This window comes from Salvia splendens, chromosome 4, assembly GCF_004379255.2.
Source record: "Salvia splendens isolate huo1 chromosome 4, SspV2, whole genome shotgun sequence".
Taxonomy (NCBI): domain Eukaryota; kingdom Viridiplantae; phylum Streptophyta; class Magnoliopsida; order Lamiales; family Lamiaceae; genus Salvia; species Salvia splendens.
The window spans coordinates 28528059-28550044 of record NC_056035.1 but is presented as its reverse complement, the minus strand read 5'-3'; the positions used below and the strand labels follow the sequence as shown (position 1 = coordinate 28550044).

The window sequence follows — 21986 nt, the reverse complement described above, 5'->3', positions numbered from 1 at the left end:
ATCCATCTTAATTGCAGCCATTTTGAGTTGCATTTTGTTGTAATTTCGACAAAATAAAATTGTCTGGGCTTACAACGAATTCAGTTTTATCTATTCGAATATAAGACGTCTTAGAAAATAATGCGGAAAATAAAATACCATTGTAGAAAATAAAATACGGGGAGAACTTCAAAGACTACATTGTGAATGACTTGAATTGATTATCTCAATAGTTACATAACCTTTTATAGGCTCTAATTCTAGCTATACATGGAAAATATATTCTAATTATACTAATATCATTTGTATTTGATTTTCCATAATTTTTAATTGCTTTCCTTCTTTATTCTTGCCATAACTTCATCTCTTGCCTTCTTGTTCTCCAAACAATTGATTTCATCATTCCAACACTCCCCCTCAAGTTGAGTATCGAGTTTTTCGACACTTAACTTGCACGATCTTTAGTTTGATAAATAGTTTATACTCGTATTTAAGAGTTCTTCAATTTCCATTGACAGTTTATGCTCGTATCATAGAGCTTCTTCAATTCATCATTGATAATTTATACTCGTATCAAAGAGTTATTGAAAGTTTAGACTCGTTTCAAGGAGCTCTTCATTCATCTTTGAAAGTTTTAACTCGTTTCAAGGAGTTCTTCAATTTTTCTTCATTGAAAGTTTAGGCTCTTATCAAGGAGCTCTTCAATTTTTGTTGACGGTTTTAACTCGTGTCAAGGAGCCAATCTAGACAGTTTTAACTCGTGTCCGGGAGCTTGTCTAAACAGTTTTTACTCATATTTAGGAGCTATCTTAGATAGTTTTAGCTCATATCCAGGAGCCATCTTTAGATAGTTTTAGCTCATATCCAGGAGCCATCTTTAGATAGTTTTAACTCATATCTAGGAGCCATCTTAGACAGTTTTGACTCTTGTCGAGGAGCTAATTCAGACAGTTTTGACTCTTGTTGAGGAGCTAATTCAGACCGTTTTGACTCTTGTGAAGGAGCTAATCTAGACAGTTTTTGCTCGTATCTAGGAGCCACTTCATTTTTTTCTGACTGACAGTTTTTACTCGTGTCAAGGAGATCATTTACCTTTCTGACTGACAGCTTTTACTCGTGTCAAGGAGCTCATTCACCTTTCTGACTGACAGTTTTTACTCGTGTCGAGGAGCTCATTCACCTTTGGACTAAATTTAATTTGCAGCCCAAAGCTTAATTTTGGAGAACCATTCCCAGCCTATTCCAGCTAAAACTATGAGCCCATTATTTTCATTTTTTCTTCTTGGGCCCAATAACACTAGGCCCAATTTGTTTTTTTTGGAAATACTCAATTGAGAAGACGTCAACACCCGCCTCCTTTCTCCTCTCGTCTCCATCACGACGTCCTCCTCGAAACCAACAGCGACAGCTTTTCATCTCTCCAAAAATCAACAGGGTTCTCCCTATTCTCAACTCCTTCTCGGTTATAATGTACTATATCCACCATGGTCGGTCCCCAACTTTTCGGTGACAGTCTCTCCCCCTGTGACGGATTCTACTTGAAGCCGACACATGCAAGCTGTTTGGTCTCTCAAAAGAGATTTGAGTTTCCTTTTTCGATTTGCTTCTTTTCCTATCTCGGAGATTCTCAACTCAATTTGGTGAGGAATTGTTCGGTCAGACACACTCTCCTTGGCCGGGAAATTCGTCAACTTCTTTGCCTTGCGAGCTTCTCTCGCGCCATTCAATTGGAGATGAATCTTCCGGTAGGTTACTTCATCACCCCCTCTACCGGACAAACCGAGGACTCCTTCGCTGTTTTCTTCTCTTGACGGCGGCTGGGCTGCGGCGCTCTATCGGTGACCACCAACAAACTCTTTCCCTTTTGGCGTCTCCATCTCGGAGACTCTTGATCTCTTGGTTGGGCTGCTACCTTCTCGACAGCCTCGGCTCTTCTTTCGGTAGTACATACTGTCCCATCTCGGGATTCTTCTAAGCGCGATGAATCGTTTGGCAGTGTTTGTCGTCTCCCCCTCGCCGGAAGATTCATCGAATTCTCTTCTTCCATTTTTTTATGTTTGTAAGATTGTGAAAGATGGCTTGGTTGGGCTGCTACTCTGCGGCCTTTTTGACAGCATCAGTTCTTTCCTCTATTCGAATAAGAATTGTTCGGCTGTTTGCTTTGTCTCCCCTCGGCTGGATGATTCATTATCTCCATCTTTGGAGCCATCATCTCCTCTCTGGAGAAACAGACTGGCCTGCTATGGCTATCCGACATCTTCACTTTCGGAGTCTTCTTGCCTTCTTCTCTTAGATCTCTCTTGCTCGCTGCCATCTCCTTATCGGCGCTCCCACCGACGTCCAATCGACTCTTTCTTGCTAGTTGTTCGTTGGCTACTCCGTAGTTTTGACAAGAGAGGCCATCATCACGTTGTTTGTGGTCTGCGCCGTCGTCTATCCATGCTACTGTTCGCCGTCGGTCGGAGCTGAGAAACCGCCGCTGGGGTCACCGTCGACTAGAGTTGCCAGCGCTGGAGTCGTGAGGACGTCCAGCCACTGCTGGACCTCGCCGAGGTCACCCCGTTGCTGCTGTCCGTTGGATTTGTTGTCCAGATCAGTTCGGGCAGCCGCTGCCCGAAGTTCTTCGTCTTGGCAGTCCATTTCTCTCAAAACTTGATAGGAACTTGGAATTGTTTCCTTCTCTCTTGATTTCTTGAACAAAAATATGAGCAGGAGAACTTTGGCGCAACCTTTTTTGTGATTTTTGGGTTCCCCCAACTGAAAGGAATATTTTTTTTGGAACAAACTAACGAAGGGTCGTTAGCTGCTCTGATACCATGTTAGAAAATACAATGCGGAAAATAAAAGACTATTGTAGAAAGTAAAAGATGGGGAGAACTTCAAAGACTACATTTTGAATGACTTGAATTTATTATCTCAATGGTTACACAACCTTTTATAAGCTCTAATTCTAGCTATACATGGAAAATATATTCTAATTATACTAATATCTTTTGTATTTTATTTTCCATAATCTTTAATTGCTTTCCTTCTTTATTCTTGACATAACTTCATCTCTTATCTTCTTGTTCTCTAATCAATTGATTTCCTCATTCCAACAAGACACAGCAGTAATAGCCAACATGAGTAGTGTTGGGAAGTAAAAGCAATTTAACATTTCCTTCAATCTGCACTCATCATTTTGTCCTTTAGTCTTGTGAAAATATTAAGTTTTAATTGGATAGATATATATACTAACATGGCATAATATGTTGGGTTTTTTACCTAAGTGAATATTATACTCCCTCCGTTCTGCGGTAGTTGAGTCATTTTATTTTCTGTACTCGTTTTGGAAAAATGATAATGTATAGTTAAAGTAAAGAAATAGTAAAGTAAAAGAGAGAATAATATTTATAAGAGCTTTATCTATATTATTTTCTTTCTTACTTTACTATTTCTATATTTTAACTATTTAATTTTTTCAAAACGAATGCTGAAAATAAAATGACTCAACTACCCGGAACGGAGGGAGTATGATCTAAGGGGTGTAGGCAGCGGCGGATGGAGGTGGGGTCGAGTGGGGTCGGCCGACCCCACCGCCATCCCTGGTGAACTGCCGGAATACTCCTCCCAACGGCCCCCGACCCCACGGCGTTCGGAACTCTTCCCCATGATTCATCTTCAAGCTGCGCGTAGCTTTTGCACCTTCATTGTTATTTCCTCTACTGCTAAATCTTTTATGTGTGGGTTCATTTATTTTAATTAAAACATGCATGGAATACTTTCTTCATAAATAATTTATCTCTATTATAATGGTTAATACTTTCTTTACAAATTACAACTAAGATTGCTCGGTATCTAAATTAATTTTAATTCAAATTAAGGGTTTGAGGCGTAGAGCATAGGCTGTGCAAAAAAAAGATTCGGTGCATTATATTATAGGAGTATAGTTTATTGAACATCTTGTAGTCATGTTTTATTAATTAATTTACTTTATTATCGTAGTAACCGATAAATTTTAACCTAATTTTAATAGATATTCCCTCCGTCCGATAAAAATATGAATATTTGGAATAAAACAGAAATTAATGTACAATTGTTAAAATAAGAGAGAAATGGAAAGAAAAAGTAATTATAGTATTGTTAGTGAAGAATGTGGCTAATCTACTAGAAAAGGAAGTTACCAAATACTATAAAAGGAGATAATTTTATGTGACATTCCAAAATGAAAATGTATCTATTTTTATGGGACGGATGGAGTAATATCTATCTTTTACTTTTAATTATTGATTTTAGTTACCTTCTATTTTAGATTAATAGATACTCCATTCGTCCCACAATAAAAGTAATATTTTATCATTTCGGTCCGTCCTATAATAAGAGTCACATTTCACTTTTATCATAAATGGTAAATAGGTCTCACATTCCACTAACTCACTTCACTCACATTTTATTATAAAAAATCAATATAAAAAAGTGGGCCTCATGTTCCACTCACTTTTCCTACCCACTATTCTTTACATTTCTTAAAACGCATGTCTACATCAAATGTGACTCATATTATGAGACGGATAGAGTATTCATTTTTGAAAAAATCTCGAGTTTCCATCAACTCTTCTAATGCTAATGGCGAACAAAAACAACAGCAACTAGAAGATATTTTCGCAACTAATTTTGACAGTTTCATAATATCGTAGAAGTACATATAAAATAGAGATATTTCATTTATAATGTATCTTTATAAGTATATATATTAGTATATTCTATTATTTCTTTCGACCCCACGGCATTTTATTCCTGGATCCGCCATTGGGTGTAGGCAATGTGTTAATGTGGTGAAAAATGTTATTGAATGTTATTTAATCGATGAACTTATTTGACTTTAGAAAAATTTTCTTTCTGATATTGTAACGACCCTCCAAACCGATATTATTAGAAACTATATTATTAGCTTGATTATCTATATAAGTGACCTTTATGCGATTAAATCCGAGCTACGATAGATTGTCGTTGTTTGTTTTGACGTTAGGCAAGTGAATAGAACACGTAAATATATTACATCTATGTGAGTATAATAAATTTAAATAAATAAATAAATAAGATCCAAAAATCAAAATTTTAATGTCCGATACATTCAACAAAAGTCAAACAAAATTTAATCTATGCATCATGCGTTCTAAGAAAATCGGGTACTTTAACGCGGACAGCCACGAGCTTGAATCGAGTTTCTTCCTGCACCAAATTAAACAATAAATATACTAATAATATAATAAAAGAGATTAATCATAAAGAAAGGAGAAGATAGACTCGATCAGATTTTTTCCGACAGCAGCATTTAATGCTGCATTAAATGCATTTAATGAGTGCAGGATGAAATCATATCCCTGACAACAAGATAAGTCTCACTTGCATGTTTTATGTATATGTACATATATATATATAAATCTTTTTGTCACTCACCCACACAAATCCTAACTTCTCTACGCACACCAAATTTTTCTGCACACGCCAACCCAACGTAGGATAGAGAAGTCCAAGAAGGGATATTTGCACAAAATTGTAGGGTCAAGCACTGCAAATTACAATCCAACGACACTTTGTTTCCATATCAAAAAGGTAACCCCAAGCCTCCTTTCATTTTCTTTATGCATATACATCCATTCACACTTGATATGAAATATAGGAACACACATGCTAGGGACCACCGTATCACATATTACATCAAGAACTCACAATAACACAACAAATGCTCCGAGTTTCACCATTAAGTCTTCCAAGTAGACACGATTGTCTAGAATTCACCAAATTTATAAAATAGACAACTAAGTCCTACAACCAAGGTAAGCATAAATTGAGAATCTTATCACATGAAAACCGACCTCCGAATTGAATGAATCAAAGCAAACTGACTTAAAGAATCGGAGTTTAATCCATAGAATCAAATTAAAACCTCATCTGCGGAGTTAATCGGAGTTGTTTCGGGGGTGGAAACGGAGCTGCCAAAACTGACGGACAACTCCGGTAGCGGCGGCTGATCTGAAACGGCAGCAAATCGGCGTCGGCGGCTGGGGGGGGAGATCCTCGGTGACGGCGGGGCGCGAACCCACGGCGTCGGCAGACCCGCAGCGGTGGTGGCGGTGCGACGAATCTGGACCAGCGGAGGGGGGTGGCGAGCGACGGCGTGAGGCTGAGAGAGGAGATAAGAGGGAGAGAGTGGAGAGAGGAGCGACGGCGACGGCGACGCCGGGGGATGGCTGGTCGACGGAAAGAAGAGAGAGAGATTTGTCCAATTTGGGGAAGAAGTGTGAATAGTGTTGAGAGAGGAAGAAACCGATAGTGGGGGTGGAGTATGTGGGTTTTGTTTTTTGTTGGACTAATAAATTAGTTACTTGGGCTAAGGGAGGGGAAGAATTTAATTTTGAGCCCAATTCCTTTTAACAATTGGGGTGCAGTAAATAAATGAAGGGAAGTCCAATTTCGAAATTTACTTATGTTTTGGGATCTCTTTTATTTTGTGTTGGGCTCAAGTTTTAATTGGAGAAATAAGGTGGGCTAAGATAACAATTATCTTGGGTCAAATTAATTAATACTTGGACCGATAATTTTATTGTTGAGAATTATTTAATTAATCCCAGAATATTTCGGAGGATGAATAATTTTATCCTAAGTCCGAAATAAATATTTTTTTTCAAGGGGAAATGGTTGCGATAATTTAATTGTGCACTTTTGTAATTTTGGGATTTTAATTCGATATCGGGGAGGGAAATACGAGGAGCCAACAGAGGACTTATGGGCGTGAGCGGCCGACCGGAGTCGCACGTGACGCCTTGGGCGGCCGCCGAATAATCGAAAATACGCGAAAATCAAGAAACGAGATAAAAGACTTTAATGAGGGTGCATGCATTCTAATGTAAGTAGTTTTGTCCTTGAGTCTAATTAGTGTATTATTATATTGTGATATTTTCAAAAGGGTGCTTTCGCAAGTAAGGTCGGAGTAAGAAATTCAAGTTAAAGGAACTAAACGAACAAGGTGAGCTTTCTTATACTAAAAATATAAATTGTATTTTATGAAAACTTGAACACATGTTCGTGATTTTTAAAGATATTGTCTTGCCTTAAATGTTTTTGTGTATGATGCCTATCTGTTGGCTACGGCCAAGTGAATTATGAATGATGATATAAGTCAAATTCGGGTCCCAGTGAGGGTGGTGTCCCCACTCGGACTAGTGTACACAAGCTCCCTCTGCATGTTGGGCAGAGCAGGTGACCGAGGAAGGTGGCCACCTTCCCGGCACAAGAATACCTCTGACATGTTGGGCAGAGAAGGTGGCCGTGCGAGAACACCATCTCGACGGCACAATGTGATCAGATATGGCTAAGTACAGGAAAAAAAAGGGACTGCAGTCCAATGTGATATTTTTAGTAAGCTCGGGTCTTTTCAACAACACCCCGAGTGTTACTGTGATGATGGCTTGACAATATTTTCAAATGTATATGTGTAATTGTCGGCAATGTGTTCACTGAGTACTTTTTGTACTCAGCCCTGCATATATTTCTAAATGTGCAGGTTGAGCAGCGAAGTGGTGGAGGAAGTGCTATTGAGACAAGATATTTAATTCAGTCAGATTTTGACTCTCGGAGGTTCATGTCTTCATACATGGAACCGCGTTCATTTGCTTCCGTTGTGCATCTTAAAAGACTCAAGTCTATTTTGTTAAAACTCTGATTTTACTTCGAGCTATTCCCATTTGTTTCGGGCTATGGTTGAGTTGTGTTGATTTTCCCCTTTCTTCCCCGCTTCTTTAATCCTCCCCTAGTCGCGATCAACCGTGTTTTCTATCCTTAGAAAATGCGGTCGTGACAGATATTGTACCATATCGAAGGTAGAGATCAATTTTAAAAATTATATATCCGCTTTCTCCTGATTAGTTACAACAAAATCTAAATTTCCCTTTTTCGTTATCACTCTTGGTTATTACGTATAGAAAATTTCACAATGTGTTTAACCCAACCCCATCGTTAACTTTAGAAAGTAAATAAATTTGATATTGCACGTGACATTAATACATTATTGAGGGAACACGTAAGTGAAACATAAGATGCATTCTTTTTAATGAATTTTTATTTCCCATCAAAAGAAAATTGAATTATATTCAAAAGTTTTCATTGAAATTTGATGTTGGCGAGTAAAACTTGAGCGTATTAAACACTAAAGTCCGATCGCAATAATTCAAAATTTTGGAGTCGTCAATTTTGGGGTTGTAGGTGCGTTTCTGGGGTCATGGATTAAGAATATTGTTTAGTTATTATTTGTAGGTGAATTGTAAAATGATGGTATGCTCCTATATAAGTAGTATTACAAACTCTTATGAACAAGTATGTGTATAAGTAGTTGGTATATACTCACTACTATGCCGTAATTTATTGTGTATACCGAAATTTCATATATAAAACTTCATGCATTTTCATACCGAAATCTTTCTGTCATGTATCGTACCGTACCAAAAATTTAGTAATTTTGCTATTTTTTGCACGATAAGTTCGGTATACCGGTATTTGGATATTTTTCCCGTCTAATCAACACTGCCAACCGGTCATAATAGGTTTTCACATCTATCAGGGGTCTATTGATATACCTACAATCACTGGCGAAGCCACGTTAGGGCCAGGGGCCCATGGTCCACCCACCAATTTGGAGTATATAATTTCTATGTATTATACGTATTAATTTTGTAGCGCAAATGCCTTTCACATAGGTCAGAGGATCGACTCATCTATATAGAAGTGCATTTTAAGTTCTCCTTTGTTATATTTTCTCCTTTTGCCTTTTTTGTTATGCGTTGCCCTAGTATTTTCTCCACTTTCTCCTCTTACCTTTTGTGTTATGCAATTGCCCCAGTAAATTTATACTCCATTCGTCCTCCTCTAAGTGGAGCATTTCTATTTCGGCATGTGATTTTATGTAGTATTGTTTTGTGGGTTAAATGGAGAGAATAAAGTAAGAGAGAGGGAAAAAGCAGAGAGAGCGACATTTCTAATTTTTAAAATGTGTCATTTAGAGTGGGACATCCCAAAAAAGAAAATAGTTCACCTAGAGTGATACATAGAGAGTATAAAAATTAAAAATTAATTTGAGATCATTAAATAAAATCTTTGCAATCTAATAATAAATATATAAATACACTTTGTTGTTTACAAATTTATTATCCACTTGTTTGCATTTGTTGTTTCGATTCATGTAAAAAAATTGAAATTTGTAGTTACACTATATGTTGAGTACAAACTCATCCCACATTGGGAGCCTGGGGGAAGTTGGAAGGAGGCCTTTGGAAGTGACCTAAAAACAAATCCGTGCGGAGTTGACTCAAAGCGGACAATATCAAACGTCTGTTGCAGTCGACAATCCAAACACTATAAATTGTTGGTTATTTTGATTACAATGATGGTTTTAACGATAACCACTGTGTAACACCCCGACTTTTTATTCTTGAAAGGACGTCGTATCGCATCTAAAAAAAATTCGCCTTTATTTATTTGACGAGAAAAGTATTTCACTCTTTGGGCCTGATATCTTATTTATTCTTCCTATAGCCCGATTAGTCTTGTTTCAATGGAACTACTTCTATTTTAGCTAATTATTTTCAAACCCTATTTAGTCAAATCCGGTCAAATAGTTTTCTTTCTCCCAATTTTTCTATCCTACACGTTTTTTTTCAATATCTCAATCTTCCCTAAAATCTCTCCAACTACCAAATCCATCAATATCTATCAGTTTTGCCTTTATATATCCAATCAATTCCACAATTTAAACCATTCTCTCAAAATTCAAAGGAACAAAACGTGAGGGGGAGAGAGACGGCAGAAGTTCCAGCAGCGAGGGACAATAAGAAAACGAGGATCATTCCCCGCCACATGCAGCGCAGAGGTTCTGGAATTGGCTGGCAACGCAGCGAGGACGACGGTGTGGTTCCGAACGGAGCGATAGAGATGGGCCGAACAGCGGCGGACCGTAGCAGCGGCTGTTGCGGCTGCTCATGACGGACAGCAGCTATGATGACAGAGAATTACACGAGGCAGCGGCGGCGAATTGACACGGAGAGAGAGCGAACAACGACGAACAGCAGCAGCTTCTGCTGCATCGCGGCATTGGCGGCGGTGGTGCTGTGTTTTTGCCGGCAACAACCAGCGAGAGAGAGAGAGAGAGAGAGAGAGAGAGAAAGAAGAGAGGAAGATGGAGAAGAAGAGTGACAGTGTTGTTGCCGACGGAGGCGGCGCTGCAAAATCCGACTGCCGGCAAAGAGACAGAGAGGCGGCGGCGGTGCAAATTGTGTGTGAGAGTATCCGTTTGATGGAGAATAAAGAGAGAATTGGGTTACTTTATGGTTAATTGTGTTGGTCTTTTGTTTAAGGGGACTGGATTGGAGTTAATATGGTATTTGGGCCATATTAATAAAATGGAATATTGAGCCTTATTTATTTAATTTTTGGGCCTAATGCTTTAATATTTGGGCTTACTGTTTTGATAAGGAGTTGGAATTGATTTGGGTTGAGACAAATTAATTGAATGGAAGATTGGGTCGGAGCGCTTTAAATCAGTGGGTGACTTCATGCACGCTTTTCGAGAACGGAATGGAACACAAGTTAAAGCTTTAAGCGAATGAGGTGGGCTTTCTTTTTAAATAAGGGTTATGCCCTAAGTATATTTTTATGTGAAAATGATGTGAATATTTGTCATATCGTGTTTTATTTTATTCTATGGAACCTATCTGATGTGGCTTTTGCCATCAATGGATAATCGAATTCGGGTCTGACTAGGGAGTGAGTCCCACTTCAGTCTAGTGTACACCAATGGAGATCGTGCGCCATCTTTCGAGTTGGCCGGTCTAGTGACTTGGAATGTGGTCACATTCCTTGTCATCAATGGATCAAATATGGTAGACATCTATGGGAAAATCACTGCAGTCGATTTTTACAATGGAAATGATTTTAGTGTCTTGGGCGATTTCTAAAGTTAAAACCCCAAGGCCACTCAATGGTGGCATGATAAATATTTTTTATAAAATGTTTTCGGCATGAGTCCACTGAGTGCATCAAGTACTCAACCCTGCATTTCTTTTTAAAAATGTGCAGGTTGAGCGTGACGGGTGCGGCGGTTGTTGAGCAAGACCGTTTAAGTATCTAGAATGTGTCATGTCTTCACACGTGGCATATTCCTTCTCTCAAATGCTTCCACTGAGTAGTTGTCCTTCTTTTGAGTTCTTGTATTGCTGAGATAATATTCATTTTTGAGTTGTTGATTGTTGAGATACTCTGATTTTATTCGAGCTATTCCCATTTGTTTCGAGCTATGGTCGATTTGTGTTGTTTTCCCCTTTCTTCCCCGCTTCTTTAATCCTCCCTTAGTCGCGATCAACCGTGTTTTCTATCCTTAGAAAATGCGGGCGTGACAACCACCGTATGTATTCCTGGTTTATATTGATCATCATGCAATTATTTCGCCTCTGCCTACAATGTAGAAGAAGGACATGTTTCTTGATTTTACTATTATTTCTATGAGTTTAATTAGGAATATGAACTAAATAAGGATTCTATAGTAGTGGCGAAGCTAGAAGTTTTACGATGGGGCCCAAAATTACTATTAACAGTGATAGGATTTTTTGATGTTCGTAATGTCGGAAGCTAAAAATAATCAATATTTTCAATTTGTACTATAAAGGATGGACACAAATTTTTTATAATGTTTAAATGTCATCATAGAAGACATCAATGAAAATATAAACTATAGTAACAAGTAAAATATAATAATGATTATTTTTTACTTCTTTATTATGAGTATAATAATAGTATATTTCAAAAAGTATAAAGCAAAAGAGAAACAAAAAATTGAATAAATAGAAAGAAGAGAAAGAAGAAACAAAAAAGTTGAATAAAGAAACAAGAGAAAAAAAGAAGGTAAAAAGAAGGCAAACTACTAAACAATAGTCCTAGTTTCCAGCCAACTACACTACTAAAAACATACTATAAATTTTGTATAAATATTTAATATAGTCAAATGTAATATTGATGGGCCCCCAGCCCCACGTGGCTTCGCCACGGGTAGTAACAGCTTGAAGCATGTTTTAAAATAAATAACTCATGTGTCAAATACAAAAAACAAACATTATATTAAGTTCAAAACTAACGTTTATCATGTACATATTTTGAAACATTCTGAACTGTAGTTGAGTTTCTCACCACTCTATATGTTATACATTTATCTGCATGCAAATATGACAAGAGGAAGAAGAAGGTTGTCAAAATGCGTCAGCCATCGAACCTAATAACATGTTGAGTTCCTATAACTTAGTTCAATAAAAAACATCATTGATATCTTATTTCTGAATAATATCAGTGGTTCATACCACCTAATCGAAAGACGCTTCTCTTGATCCCAAGTTTATTATCATAATTTCTTGCACAAGAATAATTAATAAAATACGCAAAGTTTTATCAATTTAAAAAGTCTCATAAATTGGCGTCACCTATATGTACAAGTAATATACTCCATATAATAAAAATAAGATTCCATGGGTCCTTTTATATTGCTTATAGCATCATAATCCAAAATTAAGACCAAATCTCCATCCTTAGATTTTAAAATGAGTGGATGAGATTAAATCTTATTAATTTCAATAAATGGTAGAAAAATATCAACAAAATGGTAAGATCGTCATTCTGTTATCATATCATAAATTTAGTGTTTTTTTATATCAACATAGTGTATTACAAATATCAACACAAGTACATGAAAATATCAACACAGTTTTATTGAGATTTTACATGCATTATATTGATATTTTATATACATTATATTGAGATTTTTGATGTATTTGTTGATAAAAAAACTGCTTATCAACATATACGAAAACTGAAATAAAAATCATCAAATTTCATCATCCGAACGTCGTCGGAACTTATGGAACTGAAATTATATCAATCACTAGATCTCCTAATCTAAAGGCTAAAAATTGGTCTTAATTTTGGATTGCTAATTAGTTAGCAATTGATCACATCTCTAAGATTCCATATGTAATTATCTCTCCATCTCAGTGAATATCACTCACTTTCTTTTTTAGTTTGTTCCACATTATATGCCAAATAGGCCATTACATGCACCAGAGTTTAAATCAAATTAAAACACTCCCTGCATCTTGGAGTAGTTGTCACAGTTGAAGGATGGCATATGATTTTAGGAGATAAGTATTGTTTAAATCATGTTTGATAGTCTTATATAGTTATATGGAAAAGGTGCGGGCAAAAAATGATAAAGATTTTGACCTAAAGAGACAGATGTTATAAAGCAATTGTAGTCAGGTACGGGTGCATATTAAATTTTTTGTTTGATGCGTCGGATGTTGACATATTACTCCTTCCGTCCCAAAGAAAATGAACCCTTTCATGGACGGCACATGATTTTATGTAAATTTATTTTCTATGTTAAATAGAAAAAATAAAATAAAAGAGACATCTTGGTTGGAAAAAAAAAGTGACAGATAGAGAACTAAAGATGCTTTGACATTTTTACCTTTAGATGCTAAGGATTATTTTTTAATGCATGTTTTGACCATGAAGTTTTTTTTATAATGATCTTATGAAGTTTTTTTATAATGATCTTTTTTCATAACCGCTTTTCTTGTTTTCTTGAAAAAAAGGTTGAAACCCACACTCAAGAGGCCCCCGCATCCCGGTCCTACAATATTGTAAGGAGTGTTCAATCAGGGTATGCAATGTCTCACTAAAGGGTGTGGCGTAACCCACTGTCCTGCTAATAACTCACCTCTCAAGGTGTCACATTTGTGCCTGAGAGGTATTGCAACCACACAGAGTAGTTAGAAACCGCTTTACTTGTTTTCTTCTCTAGTGTTGTGGGTTTTTTGTGTGTCTAAACGAAGACGTAGAAGAAGCTATAAAGGAAGAGGGTTTCATAGTTACTGATTTCCAAAGGCCATTGGGGTTGTCGGTGTGAAACCGGCACACTCATCCACATTCATTCATCGACAAAAAATCGCGGTATCTCGATAAGCCAATTCGAATTAGACTTCAGAGAAAACACAAAAAGAGAAAGCATCCAACAAACTCAACTACGTCTCATCATTATAAAATGTTTTTTACAATAAGAGAGATAAATATACCTGAAATTCTTACTCAATGAGAAGCAAAATTGTTTTATTAACCAGCATTTTCAGTCCCCAACAGTGCTTGTCCTAGAATTCAGTGACATCTTCTCTACCATGCTAATATCCCAATATGATGAAAGAAGCCATGAATGAAGTCACGAATCGAGCATTGATGCCCGTAAAAACTGATTTTCGTTCGTCAAAACTAAATCAAGTAATATGAGAAGATGTGTAAATAGTAAATAGCAGTGGTAGGGCACAACCTTCTCAGATTGATTTAGAGGGATACTAAATCAGTTGCCGCTGCAGTTAATAATGAATGGCTTTGTGTAATTAATGAATTCCGTAGTCTTGATCCCCAGTTTGAGATCAACCTCACCACCTCCCAACCAGAAGAAATCTGGATTTAGCTTCACAATTGCTTCATCTAAAATCACCTGGGACATATATTTCATCAAGTTATTATAGTAGAGAGGTAGAAATGCTAGTGTACCCGGAGCTCAGTAGAGGCAATTTGCAAGCTATTCTAGTTTAACATATGCTGGACTACCATATTAACAATACAGCAATGTAAGTACTTCTCATTTCTCTATGTTAAATTCATAGTTCTCAAGCACGATAATTGTAATGAAGTGAGCACGGTTAAGAATGAGACAAGTTCAGACATAATAGATGAATGTAGAGCAAAGTTAACTGCAGATAAATAAACAATTATACTCCACATTATCCACATAGATGGACATCGCAGTGCAAATAAATATCTGTATGGCCTCAAAACATCTAGTCATAAATGGTAAGCTTAAGTTGTAGGATCGGTAATAGTAGGCTTGTTTTTTAGTACAATTATCTAGGCACCAGCTGGCATCATGAATTGTTAGACATAATCTCTAGGGGCATCATAAATGAAAGCCAATCCAGATATTCCAATTCCATATCAGATCTAAAATAGAATAGTCATGGCTTCCCGGTGTGGTCACTAGTGAGATATGAAACCATATAACAAATTTCACATCCCTATATGCTTAACAGTATAGTTTGTGGATCTAATTGATATATGACTTTCTAAAAGGCTTTTTATGTGCTATTAATTGATTTCCTTTTTTATCAAAAGGTTTCTGCTATAATTAAGATACATTGCACTGCAGCATATTAGGTGGCTGTTACATGTCCTCTAATGGCTTACCTCCCCGGGGAGGCCTGAGGGAAGTGGTAGACTACCAAGCAGCGGAAGTGGGAGACGTACAGCAGTTTCAAAGTGGAGGTAGGGAATTAATGTAGCTGTTAATGCTATTTAATCATGCTTGATAGCGAGAGAAGAATGGAGCAGCAATTGTCAGCAGTTACAGAAGATTTGCAGCATTTTCATCAGTAACTTGTCATTATTATGCATCATGGCTTAGTGGACCTTGAATATAGTGCAAAGTGCAACTAGTATTTACTTCACACATGTTATTTACATTGTCATTGATAGGATTATATATATGTCCTTAGGATGTTTGAATACAACTATCTTTTGGCAATATTGTAGTGACGGCATTATTAGCCAACAGGCCTTCTTTGAAGGCGTATCAAATGCAGAATTAGTTTCCCTTTTCTTATAAAAAAATGATATCAATTGAAAACAAACTTTTCCTTCCTCGTTTCATTTCTCCAACAGTGGCACAATAGCAAAAGTTAGGACAGATAACCAAAATAGATGTCATGCCAGCATTACTAAAGGTATTTTCGAATGTAACATAAAGTTCAATTTCTCAAAGATGAGGCTAGATGATTTTTACCGGTATATCAGTTTTCATGCCAACACAGGTTACACCATTGCGTTCATAACCAGTCAACTTCATCGATGTTTCTTCCGGTGCAAGCCTCACTGCAGCATAGACATGTGTTTTTTAAGATAGAAAACATGCAATAGTTGGCGGGGGGATTTGCAATGTTAACTGGTAAACAGTACTACAAGAGCAACTCTAAAACAGAAAATGTAATTGCATCTTCCTAGGCATGTTAAAGATGGACATGTACATTTCGGACCTCTCAGTATATTTAGGCTATGAATTGCATGATATGACATTACGAGGACATGGATGTTTCAAGAGCGGGGCTTGATATGGATTGTCACTGCTAATTTTGGCATTAGTAGTATTTTTTGTTACTATCTTTAGTTATTATTTCATTAGTTGCTTTGTTTAAAGAGTCGTAGTACTAGTGGAGTCTTAGAGAAAAGTTTATTTAGTAGAGTTTGAGTACGAGTGGACGCCACCCAAGCGTTGGCCTCTGGAAACTTCGTACGGACATAGACTCCAAGTTCGACAGCATGCAACAGCTTTGCGCAAGTCTGAAGGGACTCCCAAGCCCAACTACCTACACCCCCCCCCCCCCCCGCGGTCCCTGGCACCAAAAACAGCACTGCACAACATCTCCACCTGCTATCACCGACTCCATTCCCTCTCCAACAAACCATGGAACTTCCCACCTTCAACAACTCTGATGCACTCGCATGGATAACAAAGAGCGATCAAAACTTCCTCATCCATAACACCACATTGATAAACGACTACATATCACACTCATATCTTTATCCGGCCCCACCATGTCTTGAATCCAACTGCTGTTGTGTTGGTGCCCTTTTTGCTCACACGGGACCAATTTTGAAGTGAGCTATTTATTTGTTTTGGGTTAGGCTCGGCCCTACATTGTTAGATGGTTAGGAGGCGGCAGCTCTATGCACTATGTCCCAAGATGGCTTGCTTGATGACTACATTGCTGCCTTTGGAGGCCACTTGGAACAACTCCATGACCTTACTTATTGACAGTACTTGTAGTCTGTAGAGCTGTCTAGAGTTTAGAGTTAGGGAAATAGTAGAATTTTATTTTGTACATACCATTCGTTCAGTCTCACTTTATTCCATTGTTATTCTATCTCATGTATCTTGTGTATCTTTTCCAGAAGCGCCCTAGTTCCAGCAAGCCATTGCATAATTCGCTATCAATCTCTAATAAAAAATACACAACTTGTGCAAATTAGCATCCATCTTCTGGTGATAATAAGTTCACAGTCTAAAGGGAATAGAGTTGCCAGCTATGTAATACAAGCTTCAACTGTCTAGCTTATCTCAGAAATATAGTTTCTACAAAGATTATGGACTAACATTCAATACCCACAATCTGAAAGGCACAAATACAAGAGTTGCTTTTCAATGAAGGTGAGTAGGTAATGGGCACCAACAGTTGAGTTAGAATAACTTACTATTGAACTTCTTTTTCGATATCTTGCCTTCATTTAGTGTATACAAAAAGTTCTTGACCGTCTCAGCATTGAAGCGAGCAGTATACTGCAGTCAAAGAAGAGAAATTCAGAATAACAAAGACAAGCATTTTCTTCCCATATGGACAGAAGAATGAGTGTAACATTGCTACCTGAACAACAACAACATAGTACTTCGAGTTGTTTCGATTGCTGCAGTCAGTTACATCTGCGGGAGCTTGAGTATTGACCTATATACAAAAATGATTTTCTATTCAGAAAAATTTCCATGAATTGAGTAATAAAAGCAAAAGCATTTTGGTCAAAGCACTTGATATGGAGTAAAAGGCAGAAGGTTCTGGAATTGACAAGATGCTACCGGAACCACAAGAAAACACATGAGCTGTCGAGTAATAGAGGCGGGTGTGGGGAAGGCACTTGATAAGATGGATGTGTAGTGTGTATCGAACATATTGCACAGCAAGCATGGTAAAATGATTGAATGAATGCTATAGTTCACAAGTTATTTTGGTGAATTGCTCAAGAGGAATGGTGGATTGATGAATATGGAATGATTGATATGAATGGAACTGATAAAAGCAAAGAGATGAAACCTAACCAAGAAAGGAACAAAGTCCTAACCTCATAGCACTTGCCTGACACAAACTAATTGATACCTTGGGTACCTCTCTTCAATTATTTAAGAAGTATTTATAGAGAATCATACAAGACTCTAACTCAAACTAAAACTCCAAAAACAATCCGACTTATAGTGCATATTTGATAAATATTTTGGACAAAAATCAGAGTTTATGTAAAAATGCATAAATTTGGCAGACATGGGTTGTAAATTAACATGTTAGTGCGCCCTAATTCGTGTGAATTTTTCCCTCATCACTCTGGTGAGCTCGGGATCCTAGTTGCGACTCCACCAGCTGTCGCGAAACACCACCAGTTCGATCAGCTTTGTTGTTCCTCCACCACCCTAGTTTGCGATAGCGCCTAACGTGTCACCCAGCCCTCTGCCACCGCCCCGCCCTCGTCCATGAAACCGCAGTATTTTGCTCCAGTGCCATCTATCTACATGTCCTCACCCACGTCTATTTCCTCTGCATCGTTGCTCATGCTGATTCTGCAGCAACTGCCCCTCCCTCATGTCTTGTTTCTTCACTCGCACAACACATTACTCTTTTGTTGACCGTTCGGTTATGCACGCTTCCTTGTGTAGTCAAGCGTGTGTAGGAGAGAGCCCCCTTGGTCGGTTCCAACTGCAGCCTTGGGGCAAAGGTTGTTTTCATAGCAGAGTAATTGACAGAGAACGTTTCTCATAGTCCATTCACTCTAGGCTCTCCCAGATAAATATTATTTGCACTATCTTTAGTTAATTGTTTATTATCCATTCCATTAGTTGTTGATAGAGTCTTGTTTAAGAGATAGACTTCATCACTAAGAGTGAAAGATAAGAGTTATAGTTTAGGATTTTTAGTTACCTAGGGGTTTTAATTCAATTGGAGTCCTATAAATAGGGATACTATCCAGCATTTTAATGGTTCATTAATACACTCCATTCGAGTTCAGCGTTTGTTGTAGGACTTTTCGGAGGAGCGGCCTCTTTGTTCTACAAGGAGGAACTTTATTATGTTTATTTTATGTTTCATCGTTTCCTTCTCATTCTTGCTCTGCTCTTTCTTAATAAACATCTTTCATTGTGTTTGGCTATAGGCATTAGATCCAAAACTAATATACTACTAATTGCTACTACATTAAACAGTATGATGTAACCTGGCCATAGCATCAAATACTCTGCAATTTGATCAATTGAACTGTCTTCCACTAAAATGCGTGATGATCTAAGTAAACAATCTAAAAAAAATAAGGCTAAACAACTGGATTTGAATTGAATGCAGAATCAGATAATCGCAAGTTTCCAAATCAGAAAGGAAAAAAAAATGTAAATTAGGGCACAATTAAAATAGGTACCAAAACAATGCTCTTGCAGAGATGGTGAATGGAGGAGGCGCCGAGGACATCTCGCCGGGCTTCAAGGGTCCAGTCGTAGTAATCGGAGGGGACGCGCTTGAAGGAGAAGTCTCGAACTCCGTTAGCAGCAAGGATGGCGGAGAGGCGGCCATGAGTGGTGGTGGAGTCATCGGAATCGGAGAGAGAGAGGGAGTGGGAGAGAGAATGGGGTAAGTAAGAGAGCTCGAGGTGTGATATGCGGTGAAGGATTCCGGTTTGCAATCTCTCTAGCTCAGCAAGAGACCCCATCACTCTCTTCATTTCTTCACGCGTTAGCGCCCACCCTTTATTTATTTTTTTTGGAGTACTTTTAAATACTTCATCCCCAAATTTGTCCCAATTTGATCCGTGCGAGTTTTAAGAAACTTTGTATGCAGGGGAATAAGGGTCCCACATTGAAAAGATTATGAATGTATTTAATGTCTATTTTTGGTAAGATTTTAAATAGGACAAATTTCGTGGGATGGATTAAAATAGTAAAACGAGACAAACTTTGAGTGACGAATCAGTTTTTTTCGCTTAAGGTTTCGTTTGGTAGAATAGATGGATTTAAGATAAGAAGAATTAACTATTAACAACCACCATTTCATATCATAATTAAGTTATTAGCATGATGTCCCTTGTATGTGTATTTTAAACTAAGGTCACCCGCAACGCGTTACGCGGGTGGCCCGAATCTCGTTACTCCGTGACGAAACGGTGGCGGGACGCGTTGCAACGTCTCGTCCCGTCACCGTCTCGCCGGATTGCCCGTCACGCCGAGACGCGGCACGGGACGGCTCGCCACGCGCTCTCAGGCTATGCGTGATGCCCACTCGCCGGCCCGCGAGTGAGATTCGTCACGCTGACGCAATAAATCATTTTTTAAAAAAAATTCGAAATAAAATAAAAAAAAATAAAAAGTGGAAAACGATAATATTACTATTTTCTAGCCGTTTTCCAATTTATTTTTATTTTTTTGCAAAGCAGGCGCGTTTTGCGCAGAAGCAGGATGCTGCTCGAAAGGATGTGGAGTGGGAGTTCAGGATTCTCCAAGCGCGCTTCAACATTATCAAAGCCCCGGCTCGTACGTGGTTCATGGAGAGCATGGTCGACATCATGTATACGTGCATAATAATGCACAACATGATTGTCCAAGATGAAGGACCCGAGGCGGGAAATTGGTTCGACCCTGAAGCCCCCGGAAGCTCAACCGCAGTAGTCCGCCTCGAAGTGGAGTGCATCCGTCTATACAAGAACGGTTGTCTATTCGGGCAAGGACACGTGACTCTTCCGCTCACGCCCAACTCGAAGATGATCTAATGGAGCACATTTGGGCAAATTTTGGCGGAGGACATTAAATTATATATTTTTTATTTTTTTAGGATTTTTAATTATGTTTTTTTAATTTTTTACGAATTTTATGTTGTAATGTTATTTTATTTTTAATGAAGTGTGTTTTTTATTAATTGAATTTGTTGGAAATAAAAAATAAAAAAATGAAATTGAATGAATAGTAATTTAAGGGACGGTTAAGGGACGAATAAGTGACGGTCGTTGCACTTGTTTCACCGGTCGCTAGCAATCATCCCGTAACTCTCTGGACTCTTTGTAGCGGTCGCCACGCACTCCCCAGCGGTCGCTGGGCGTGTCCTTTCTTCCATGCACAACTTTCCCGGAGCAGGCCGCTTCTGGCTTAGCGGTCGTTGGGCGCTAGCGGTAGCCGGCTGTGTTGCAGCGGACCGCTGAACATGCAGAACAGCTCCAGATTTCCAACTTTGCATTTTGACTCCATTTTTAAGCTCAAATATGCACATTTCTCACAAAACATGTCAAAATACCAAAATAGAAAAAATATGCAAATAATGGGCATATAATGCAACTTTGACATTCAAAACGAACCAAATAATGACCTTAAAATTGTGCAAAATCTGAGCGTATCACTTAGCCAGGACGGAGGGAGTAGTATATATTTAATCTTCAGTGTGCTTTCCTTGCCTCACAACAAGTAAACTCTAGACCCCACATGCATCTTCGATTTGTTCATCATGGTTGCAAGGATGGAATGGGGCGGCATTGTGTGGCGTGGAGTAGTGTGGTGTGACACACTATGAGATGATGAACCATATCAAAAGATATTTTCTCTAACACTGAGCTTAGAATAAGGTTAGATTCTCTTACGAGAATAAGGTTATGTTCAGTTAATTATGTTCGTTTATATTGTCGATAATTGTTAGGGTGTATATTGTAAAGCATGCTTCTAGCTGCTTTATTATTTCATTAACCTTTAATTCAAAATACTCTTTTCGTCCCTCAATTGACACCAATTTCCTTTTTAGTCGGTCCTTAATTAATTAGCATCCCTACTTTTTACTAATATTAGCAATGGATCTCACATTTCACTAACTTTTTCCACCAACTTTCCATTACATTTCTTAAAACCTGTACCGAATCAACGGGTGCTACTTAATAGGGGATAGAGGGAGTACTTTGTTAAGTCTTTCCTTCATGGTTACTTTTCCTTGCGAGCTTAATTCATTAGTTAATAGCCTCATGTAAGCAAGCATTTGTTTTATTTCGACTATCGTGCTTTAGTTCTTTGTAGTTTACAATTGTCGTTGATGTTTTAAGAG

The 21986-nt window shown here is 38.0% G+C and overlaps 1 protein-coding gene and 2 long non-coding RNA genes across 3 annotated transcripts; 1 reads left to right on the top strand and 2 right to left on the bottom strand.

Moving 5' to 3' along the window:
- Nucleotides 1-5024: 5024 nt before the first annotated feature.
- On the bottom strand, nucleotides 5025-6688 carry LOC121797910. Its single transcript, XR_006049983.1, has 2 exons — nucleotides 5909-6688; nucleotides 5025-5190 (listed from the first exon to the last, which is right to left on the bottom strand). It is a non-coding gene; the product is annotated as an uncharacterized LOC121797910 (long non-coding RNA).
- On the top strand, nucleotides 5219-7589 carry LOC121797909. The gene is made up of 3 exons (XR_006049982.1): nucleotides 5219-5574; nucleotides 6929-6988; nucleotides 7526-7589. It is a non-coding gene; the product is annotated as an uncharacterized LOC121797909 (long non-coding RNA).
- A 6471-nt stretch (nucleotides 7590-14060) lies between these two features.
- On the bottom strand, nucleotides 14061-19646 carry LOC121797639. The gene is made up of 5 exons (XM_042196276.1): nucleotides 19336-19646; nucleotides 17529-17606; nucleotides 17359-17443; nucleotides 15893-15981; nucleotides 14061-14551 (listed from the first exon to the last, which is right to left on the bottom strand). Exons 1-5 carry the CDS (start codon nucleotides 19633-19635, stop codon nucleotides 14408-14410), a joined length of 696 nt encoding a protein of 231 aa, XP_042052210.1. The 5' UTR covers nucleotides 19636-19646; the 3' UTR covers nucleotides 14061-14407.
- Nucleotides 19647-21986: the final 2340 nt, after the last annotated feature.